The 10,335-nt window shown below is 46.4% G+C and overlaps 1 protein-coding gene and 1 long non-coding RNA gene across 5 annotated transcripts in view; one reads left to right on the top strand and one right to left on the bottom strand.

Moving 5' to 3' along the window:
• Positions 1-4,117: 4,117 nt before the first annotated feature.
• On the bottom strand, positions 4,118-5,786 carry LOC309616170. Its single transcript, XR_014237328.1, has 2 exons — positions 5,673-5,786; positions 4,118-5,115 (listed from the first exon to the last, which is right to left on the bottom strand). It is a non-coding gene; the product is annotated as an uncharacterized lncRNA (long non-coding RNA).
• Positions 5,787-6,162: 376 nt separating this feature from the next.
• GAN (gigaxonin) overlaps positions 6,163-10,335 on the top strand; it is a gene marked incomplete at its 5' end in the record, with an annotated part of 81,152 nt that continues 76,979 nt past the window's right edge. For all 4 annotated transcript variants that reach the window (XR_014237290.1, XM_082366342.1, XM_082366341.1 and 1 more), the window contains one exon: positions 6,163-6,329. Coding sequence is in view for 3 of the 4 variants with exons in the window: in XM_082366342.1 (XP_082222468.1) it covers positions 6,163-6,329 (167 nt within the window). The remainder of the gene's footprint in view (positions 6,330-10,335) is intronic.

Genomic DNA, 10,335 nt, shown 5'->3' with positions numbered 1-10,335 from the left:
TGAGCTGGGAAAAATGCCATTAAAAACCAGGAGGATGACTGTGGTGATGATAGCGATCATAAACATAAAAACACTTAGCACTTGCTGAGCACCTATTATGTGCCAGACCTTCTTGTCAGTGCTTCACTAGTATCATCTCATTTAATCCTCACAACCGCTCTGGGAAGTTACTACGATTATGCTAGTTTTACAGAGGGAGAAACTGAAGACGTGGAGTAATTAACCCAGAGCCTCCAAGAATAGGAGAAAGAGACCCCGTGGGGAGGTAGTGAGGAAATCCAATGACTTAAAGGAATTCAAATGACTTCACGTTAAAACAGGTCTAAGGAGCAGGCAAATTACTTACATGATATAAATGCTGCAGAATAAATCAGCAGCGTATTGGCTAGAATTCTAGGGGGAGGACAGAAATTGAGTATCTTTTGCATGCTTTGGGGTATATAAACAACATACAATATCCAAACTAAATTTAAAGAGTACAAAGTGGAAAGTGGTGTGGCTCGAAGGAGGAAATAAAGGTTCTTGCACAGGACTTGGTTTGAAAGAAGTAACTGGGGCGACCTCTGCCCAGAGCTGTTATATCGTGACCTTCTGAGGCTTGGAAGTTTCATGTCCTTTGAATCACTCTTGATAATTCATCTTTCTCCATGTTGGCAAGGTCAGGTTAGGCAGCAAGGGACGAAAAGATCCAGGAAGATTTTCTCCCTTCCTCCCTTCCTTCAGTCTGTTTTCTTTCAGTAAGTCTATATTTATTATGTATCAATTATATTCCATGCATTGTTTTAGAGGCTGGTGATACAGTGATAAATAAAATAGGAAGTTCCTGCCAGGCCTCATGAAACTTATAATCAGAGGAGACACACAATACACAAATAAACATATATTATTTTAGGTACTCATTGAATGCAGTGAGGAAAAATGAAGGAGGTTGAGGGAAGCATTCATTATACAGGGAGATAAGTGAAGGCCTCTCTGAGGAGCTGACATTTGAGCTCTGATCTATGCAGAAGGAAAGATCAAAGTCTGAGAATATGAGGAAAGACATTTCCAGGCTTAGAAATCAGCCAGTGCAAAGGCCCTGGGGTGGGCATATGTGAGGCCTGTCCAAGGAACAGCAAGAAGGCCAGTTTGGTTAGTGCACATCGAGGGAGAGGAGAGTGGTAGGAAATGAGGTCACAGAGGAAGTACAAGGCCACATCTCTCAGGGCTTTCTACTTTGGACTTTTTGCCCCTAAGTTTGATGGGAAGCTATTGGAGGGTTTTGTTTTGGGAAGCAACTTGATCTGATTAACTTACGGGGAGAAAGAACTCATAAGGGGGCAAGAGGAACAGGGAGCACAGCCTAGGAGGCTATTGCAGGAGTCCAGGGGGAGCTGACTGGCGGCTGGACTCAGGTGGTACTGATGGGGGTCAGGAGATGAGGCTGGACTCAGGACACAGACTGTAGGAGGAGCTGCAGGATTTGCTGGTGAATTGGATGAAGGGCATGAGAAAAAAGATCAAGAATGTCCCGAAATCTCTGTCCTTGGTTAAATGAATGATGCTGCCACTTTATTTGGGGAATGATTAGGTTTAAGGGGTAAAATCAGGAGTTTATTTTCAACCAGAGATGTTAGCCTGCTGTTGCATAGACCAGCTTGGAGTTCATGGGGGTACTGTGGAAAACAACAAGTGAAGTAATCCCTTGTGGATAGAAAAATCCCAGTTCTCCCTACTTATTAACATTTATTCATTCAGCAAATATTTATTGAGTACCTACTGTGTGTCAGGCCCTGTGCCAGGTGCTGGGAATACAACATGGATTTGCACAGAAACAGAAACTATCTTCATTACAGCTTAATTAGTTCACTGGTTTCTGAGACACTTCTCTGAATATTGTGTAAATATATAGAATCAACTCTCAAGAGTTATAAATACTGAGATGTTCTCTGACTCAGCAATTTGGAAGAGCTCAGATTCTCGGAAAGAAAGGAGCTATATATAGATTTGGACAAATGACAGATTTACCTAATAAAATATTTGAAGACTGCCTTAAAATGAATCAGAAGAGACTGTCTCAACCAAATTAATGTTTATGAAGAGTCAACTTGGTGTAATGGAAAAGCTTACAGGGCTGGAAGGCAGAAGCTCTGGGCCTGTCTGTTCTGCCCAACTAGGTCACGTGTATGACTTTGACTGAGTCCTTCATCATCTTGCTTCAGTTTTCACTTCAATAAAATGAATCCACTGAAGGCAATATTTTCCAAAGCGCTTCCAAACTACTAATTTTTTTCCTTGCATTATCTTCTCCTGGACTCTTATTCCTCTTTCTAACATTTATTTTAAAATAAAACCCCAAACTCCAAGGTGATTCTTCTTTCTTTTAAGGGTTCATTTTTTGAAGCAAAGTATTTTCTTTTTGCAAATGAAACTTGTTTTTTCCTGACTGTAAAATGATACATGATCAGAAAAGCACAAAGAGAATAAAAAGTCCCTACAATGATACCATGGAGGTAACTATGTCTGTTTTCACCATCAGTGCCTCTGCAATGGGTATCATATAGCAGGTGCTTAATAAATATTTGTTGAATGAATGACTATTGTTAGTATCTTGTGAAAACATCCTTTTTAGTCTTCAGAGGAAAAAAAGAATCCTTTCTCTGGGGTTGTTTAGCCTCTGAAGAGGCTATAGTTATAGTCACCAGAGACTGAAACTTGCTGGGACTGTATGGAATCTCTGAGATTACACATTTCACAACAGCTGATGTCTGATATCTATGGAATGTAGGGAAACAATGACACTAAATACACCACTCTGATGGCCATAAACAATATCAAGGTAGCTCGGTTTGAGCAATATCAAGAAAGGCTGCAGAACAGTCCACGGTCTAACCAGGAGTGGCTCTGGTAGCAGCTGCCCCACAAGTCCTTCCTCCCACACTTGGGCCCTCTTCCTTCCCTACAGAACCAAGATGCGGTTTTCTGGGGCACTTGAGTTCAACTCAACAATTTTTATTGAGAATCTAGCATTCTTTTGATTGTTAACTCCCTTCTCAGTAAACCAAGATGGTCTTCTGATTGCCTCTGGAAATGAATGGAAGCCAGATCCTGTCTGCAGACACATGCTGCATCTTTTTTTCTCAGATGGAATTCGTGGCTAATGTTGAAAAACTGGGACACTGGACATGTGAATCTGAATTTTCAGGTCTCTTGAAAAATCGCTGGATTTGGCACCCGTGGGCCCTCATCCCCTGGAGCAATCAGCTGGAAGTGAGGGGCAGCCTCCCACCTGACACAGGGGGTGTGTTCTTCAGCTCTCTGTGGTCCCACCTGCCCCTACTGTGCTATATCCTGCCTCCTGGGCTCATTCACCAACTTGCCACCTCTAACAGATTACGGGAAGCATTCAGGGATAACCCACTGAGCACCAGGCACTGTGCAAGTCTCTTGGAATATGTAAACGCAACACAGCTACTACCCTGGAGGAGCTCGTGTATAAACCAGTTAATTACAGCGCAGTGAGCTAAATGCAGCACAGAAGGCACGACCATGGCATAGCATGGGGACTCTGCCCTGAGAAACAGGTTGGAGGTTCTCTGAAGGGCACTGAGCTGGATTTTGAAGGATGAATATGAGTGATTCAGGCAGGTGGTTGGTGGGGAATATTGCAAACAGTGGGGGTGGAATGGAGAGCATTTAAAAGATCTTCTGCCGATTTGCTGCCTGTTGCACAGGGGAACCTCTCAAGCCAGCAACTGCCTTTCCCCTGATTGATGCTGGTCTGTCTACAACCCTCTGCCCAGGTCCTCCCATACCTTCCTTCTGTCAAAACACCAGAGAAGGTTACCTCTACCAGGAAGAGCCTGCCTGACTAATCCCCATTCACCTCCAGTTACTTCAACTAAGGCAACACTCCCATTCTGGGAAAACTGGCTACCTGAGGGTGATTCTGTTATTTGAGCTCTTTGTTTTGTTTTGGAACCTCTGACATTTGAAGAATAGACCAACATTCCAAGTAATTGATCAGTAAGTGTTTATCAAACACCCATGTATTTGATTTGAACTCTTTCTGTCATATATATCATTTTTGACTCCAACAACGACCCAGTTGAGAAAGAAGACAAACACAAACTGAAAACAGACTGCAATTCAGAAAACATTTATTAAATGCCTGATGTTCACAATTTTTAAAATCCCTCCATCCATCCAACATTTACTGAGCACTAATAGGGCCAGGCAGTGAGCTTGGCACCTAGAAATGGAGATGCTTGCATATACAAGCTAGCAGGTGACATGGATAAATAAACCCCTTACAGTAATTTTCCTGCCAGAGCAACGTTCAAAGTACAGCAGTAACTTCAAGCAAGAAGTGTTGACTGCTCCCATGAATACTGGGCAGGTATCATGGAGAAAATAAGCTCCAGCTGCTTATCTTATTGACTTTGTATCATGACATTTTACAACGTACACAAAAATATAGAGACAAGTACAACGAATCTCCATGTACCCATGACCCGGCTTTAAAAGTAGTAACTCATAGCCACTTTTGATTCATTTATACCTCCACCCACTTCACTCCATCCCTTTGTTTTGTTTCGAAGCCAATCCTAGACATTTTAATCATTTCATCCATCATACTGAGCTGGAAATGTCTGGACTTTCCGCTAGTAACATCCTTCTCCCAATCTATTCTTTTGCCACTGACTCCACCAGAGTTATATACCCTGATTCCCACCAGTAACCCCAAATCCTTGACTGGTTCAGGGTAAAGATCCAAGACTTTATTGGAGCCTTTGAGTTGACAGAAGGAAAAGCCTCAGCTGATCCAGTGAAAACCCCATCCTGCCTTAGCTGGAATACTGACCATATTCTTCCGGTCCTTGGCCTTTGTAAAACTGCTAATTTCTTATAAGCTTGTTGAGCCCCTAATGTGTGGACAAAACGGGGGCTACATTCCACATTCCCATGTGCCCTTAGCAACCTTCCCAGAAACTTCAGACAGTATGGGGCTTGCTCTGCAGGCCAAGCTGCCCCAGATTTGCTTCCTGCCACCACCTTGATCTTCACTGGGTGGGGAGCCTGGTCACATCTGAACATCTGGCCTCTCTACCTTCCACCCCTTCAGCGTTTCTCTCTCTCTCTGAAATGTACCAACATCATGCAATTAGTTACTCAACCCAGAACATTATCCTGGACTCCCTTTCCCTTCTAATTCTGCCTATTCTTTTAAAGCCATCCACTACTGTCCACCTCCATCATCACCCTTCCATCCAGGCCACCGTTCCCTTCCCTCAAGTACGGCAATATTTAAGAACTTTTCTGCCTTTGGCACCCTCCCGCCCCCGCCACCCCCAGTTCTCCATGCAGCAGCTGAGTGATCTTCGTGAAACGACCTGCTAAAAACCCTCTCATGGTTCCTAACACCTACGGGATCAAGACCAACTTCCTTACCACTGCTAAGGAGGCCCTGCTTCTGCTCCATCTCCTCCCTCGCTCGCAACCCAAACGCTCTTTTCAGGGCCTGCTTTCTCGGGTCTCTGTGCTCTTACCTGGGAAGCGCCTTTTCTCTCGTAAATAATGAAAGCTACACCTACTGCGCCCTCGCTTACATGCGTTATCTCACATGAATCCGCAACAACACTAAGATATCATCTTCATTTTGCAGACGGACAAATTAAGGATGGGCACCTTACCCATGGTAACACAGCTAGTGAGTGGAAGAGCCGAGACTCGAATTCAGACTCACGGCGCCAGAGGCCACGGGCTCAACCACCGAGTGCCAGCCTGCCCGCACACCCCTCCATCGCTGCAGCGATCGCTCTCAGCGGCGGACCGCGCCCGGCAGCGCCCGTTCGGGGACCGGCAGCTCAGTAGGAGGAACGAGGCTTCGGATTGGCAGCCTCTGGCGACGCCGGGGGAGAGGGAGGGCACAAGGGCGCGGGGGGGCGTCGCGCAGAAATGACGCAACACCGCGGCTCCTTAAAGGCGCCGGACTCTCGCGCGGCGCACGGCGCAGGCGCGTTCCGGAGGCTCCCGATTTTGCTCGCAGCGCTGAGAGCCGGGCCGGGCAGACGGGCGCGAGCGGGCTGTGCAGACTGGGCGCGCGCTGGACGCGGGCGGCTCGAGGCATCCGTTTGGGCGGCGTCCGGAGCCCGACCGGCGGGCTGAGGAGCGGGCGCCGTGATGGCCGAGGGTAGCGCCGTGTCAGATCCTCAGCACGCCACGCGCCTACTGCGAGCGCTCAGCTCTTTCCGCGAGGAGTCCCGCTTCTGCGACGCGCACCTGGTCCTCGACGGGGAGGAGATACCGGTGCAGAAGAACATCCTGGCGGCTGCCAGCCCGTACATCAGGTGAGGAGGGGGCCGGGCGGGCCCGCGCTGCCCGGAGCCCGGGGGCGGGGCGAGCCGGGCGTGTCCCCGGAGCCCCTGGTCCCCACCCCCCAGCCGCTGGGGTCCCTCTGGTCACCGCTTAGCGCGGCGTCCCTCCCGGCAGACACCCCGGCCGGGCCCCACTCACTGCCTCCCCGCAGGACAGCCCCTATGGCTTCGGCCGGGCCGGGCCCGTGCCCCCCACCGGACCCCACTCCCCCTGGAGTTGACGCCGGACCGCAGTCCCCCCGCCCTCCCTCCTCGGGTTCCCACCGCCCGGCGCTGGCCGGGGCCTCAGAACCCCGGAGGCCCCCAGACGCCGTCCTGGGCCGGACCCGGCCCCGCGACCGCGAGCAGGGCTGGGCGGCGCCCAGGAAGAGCTGCCCCTTCGCCCCGGCCCAGCCCGCGGATCCCGGCTGAAGTTTGCCGGCCGTTCGCCTCCAAATCGACGCACAGTGGGCCGGGTCCAGCGCCGCGAAAGCGGCCAGGGAGCGCCCCTCCCGCGGAGAAGCCAAATAAACACCTCTCCGGGTGTGGGCAGAAGGAAAACCCTATCGGATCTTTTTCTTAGGATGGACGATCCGACACCGCCCCCCCCACCAGCCCCAAGTTCTTCGCAGAAGTGACTTTCCACCCTTTGTGGGAACTTCTTTTAAAAAGAAGGGTAGTGCGTTATAGACGTTAAAGTAAGCTGTAGCACATTTTAAAAGACTTACTGTAATTCTCAGGATGCTGTTACAACCCGAGGACCATGAGATTTTAGCGACTTGGAGAAGGCATTTTAAAACAAAGCGTAACCTGGTTTGCCAGCTCAGCTAACGAGGTGAATTTAAAGGTTGATAGGACAGTGCTCATACAAGTGTGTCACATCTTGAGGGGGCTGTTATGTTACAGCAACTTTCTTGCAAACTGGGTTACTCTTTTAATAAAAGAAAAGAAAATGCTAGAAGCTGGAGAAACTGCCTAGTAAGCTGGTTAAATATAGACTAATAGTAGAGAATGTCACTAGAATTGACAGGTCAGAAAACGCAAAATGATGTGCGCTGCATTCTTAGTGCATTGTCCTAGCAGAACTCGGCACACAAACTGCATTTTAACCTTTGTATTGGCAGACATTTGTGCTAAGTCAGAAGCAGTTCAAGTGCTCTGGTAACTTCTGGCTCCTCCTGGCTCTCTTTCTTAAATCCACTTGCACTCTTTCTTTGTGGATTTAAAGGTGGAGTTGGGGTGAGTTGTCATTAGTGTGGATTTAGATTGCCAACATGACAGATATCTCATAGCTGGCAGTTCAGAGCTTTGAGCAGTCAATATAAAATTGGCATCAGCAGGCCAGCGTCTTCCCTGTATCCAAAGTATTCCCTGTTTGGGGAAATGCTTAGGAAAACCACTTTAGATGTATTATTCTAGTTCTGTAAGAGACATCCAGCTGGCTTAAAAGAAAATTGCAAATCACCAAATACATGCTCTCTATTCCCTTTCCGTGGTTCATTTTTCTCCATAGCACTTGCCACTATAATATATCCTGTATTTTACTCATTTACTCTGTGGATCTTCCCCACCCACAGTGTAAGCTCCAAGAGGCCAGGGACTTTCCTTTTGTTCATTACCGTATCCCTGGCACACAGAAAGACCAGTGCCTACTGGTTAGCAGATGGGTTGAAGCAGGGACTGCCTTCCTTTATGCCACAGAAGATTGGACATGAGAGGACCAGCCCTGGTGCGTTTCCATTTCAGATGCTCAGTTGTCCCTGATTGAGAAGAGCCCTGCACCTGCTTTCTGCTCCCAGCTTTCACTCTTCAGTGAGTTGTCCGTAGATGACTTCTTCTTGGCTTCAGCTCACTAGTCTGATAAATGAGGGATAAAATGCATCTTCATCTCATTTAATCTTTGACCCACACTGTGAAGAAGTAGGTAATAGTGCTTTGAGCCGCTCCCAGGTCTGCACACAGGTTTCCGAAGGTAGTGGTATCACTGCTATATCTGCTGAATTAGGAAAGGTGGGGCATCCGCTTGTGATATGGTGGCACGTATGAGAATATTTAGTAATGTGAAATGTTATTTAGACTAACAGTAATTTTTTTTTATTTTTAGTTTTTTTTTTAAAGATTTATTTATTATTTATTTATTTTATTTTATTCTTGGCTACGTCGGGTCTTAGTTGCGGCACGCGGGATCTTTGTTGGGGTACGCGGGATCTTTCGTTGCGGCGTGGGCTCTTCGTTGCGGTGCATGGGCTTCTCTCTAGTTGTGGCCTGCGGGTTTTTCTCTCTCTAGTGGCGCGCAGCCTCCAGGGCGCGTGGGCTCTCTAGTTGAGACGCGCGAGCTCAGTAGTTGTGGCGCGCGGGCTTGGTTGCCCCACGGCATGTGGGATCTTAGTTCCCCCGACCAGGGCTCGAACCCGCGTCCCCTGCATTGTAAGGCGGATTCTTTACCGCTGGACCACCAGGGAAGTCCTGCTAGCAGTAATTTAAATGTGAAATATTACTAATCGTAGTAGCAGAGCCAAAAGGGACTTCAGACTCCTCTAATCCAATTCTTTTACTTTCCAGATAAAGAAGTGGTGCTCGGTGGGCATTAGTGATCTGTATTACAATGAGGTTATTAGCATTTAATGGATGAACTAGGATTAGACTCCAGGTTAATGACACCTAGTCTCCTACTCGTTTACCATACCAAGTTACAGCATTACTCGCATGTAACTATTCTTTGCAAGTCAGTAAGCGGTAGAGTTTACACAATATGTTATGATTTACGTGCTTATTAAGTACTTTCACATGCTGTCTCACTTTGATTTTCATTTTCAACCATCTTGTACAGTAGGCAGGGCAGATATTTTTGACATTTTACAGATAAATATGAATTAGTCAATATGTGTTTTTTCAGTGACTAATTGCTGTAACTTTATTTGACTGTTGAAGTGGTATATTTGTTCTTGGGGTTCTTTTAAAATTATCAATCTCAAGGCTACTTCAAAGTAATATGACTAATTCATGTTACTACTTAGAAACAAACTTTAATTTTTGATACCAATGATGTTGGGCTTTTATAACATCTCTGTTTTGTTTGAATGGAACTTAAAGAATTCTGTTGAAACAAAATGAGTTTGTATGTTCTAGAACTTGATGTTTCTCACTTTCCCTTTTGAAGCTTAAGCATTTAGGTCTGTGATGTCATTAGTATATGGATTGGGAGTTCAAAAGTTTGGTAGTCTCTGAAGTTTTATAAAAATCTGAGTTTTGTTTAATGTCTTCAGTTAGCCTGGTTTTAGTAACTGTCATAGGGGTCTGAAGTTGTGCAGTTTAGAAACAATGTTATATATTGCTTCTGTATCATCAACCAAGGGAACCAATCCAACACTGTTGCACTAGGAATTAAAGCAACTAACTTGGCATACTTTCTACTTAATATAGAAGTCTTTTAGCCTTACTGGTTTACTCTTTTCCTGTGCTTTATCTTTGGCTTAACATTTGTTTTTCCTCCGGATCGTCTTAGCAATCATACTGCCCTAGAAACACTTTCAGTATAAAAGGAAAAAGCCAGAAAAAAACCAAGTTCGGCCACAAAACCCCAGTGATAACCTGAAAGAAGATTGTGTAGGGTATGTGTCACGCAGCCTAAGATTCAAATGCTTCGGGGAGGATAGGCAGGAGCTTCCATAGTTCATCACTCGCCCCAGTAAGTGGGATGCTACTTTCCCAGCATGCCCTCTGCCCAGCATTTTCTCATGATCCTGAATGACATTTTTCCTTTGGTTTGTTGGGAAAACAAAATCTAAATGTAGCTGACGACCTTTAAGAATGATGACATTGAATTCATAGCTATAACAACAGCCCACAGCAACCCTTTCCTTTCTCAGCAACCCTGAGACCTTCTGGGAAAGGTTCCCTGAGACTTACAGGAAATTTCCTTTTCTCTTGAATATTGCAAAGTTTGCTTTGCTTCATGTCTGAGGCTCTTCTCATTCTGGCACAATTCCCTTGATCTGAT

Source organism: Balaenoptera borealis (assembly GCF_965194805.1).
Source record: "Balaenoptera borealis genome assembly, chromosome: 19".
In the NCBI taxonomy this organism is placed as follows: Eukaryota; Metazoa; Chordata; class Mammalia; order Artiodactyla; family Balaenopteridae; genus Balaenoptera; species Balaenoptera borealis.
Note: the sequence above shows the minus strand (reverse complement) of the source record. Positions and strands in the feature narration are given on the sequence as shown.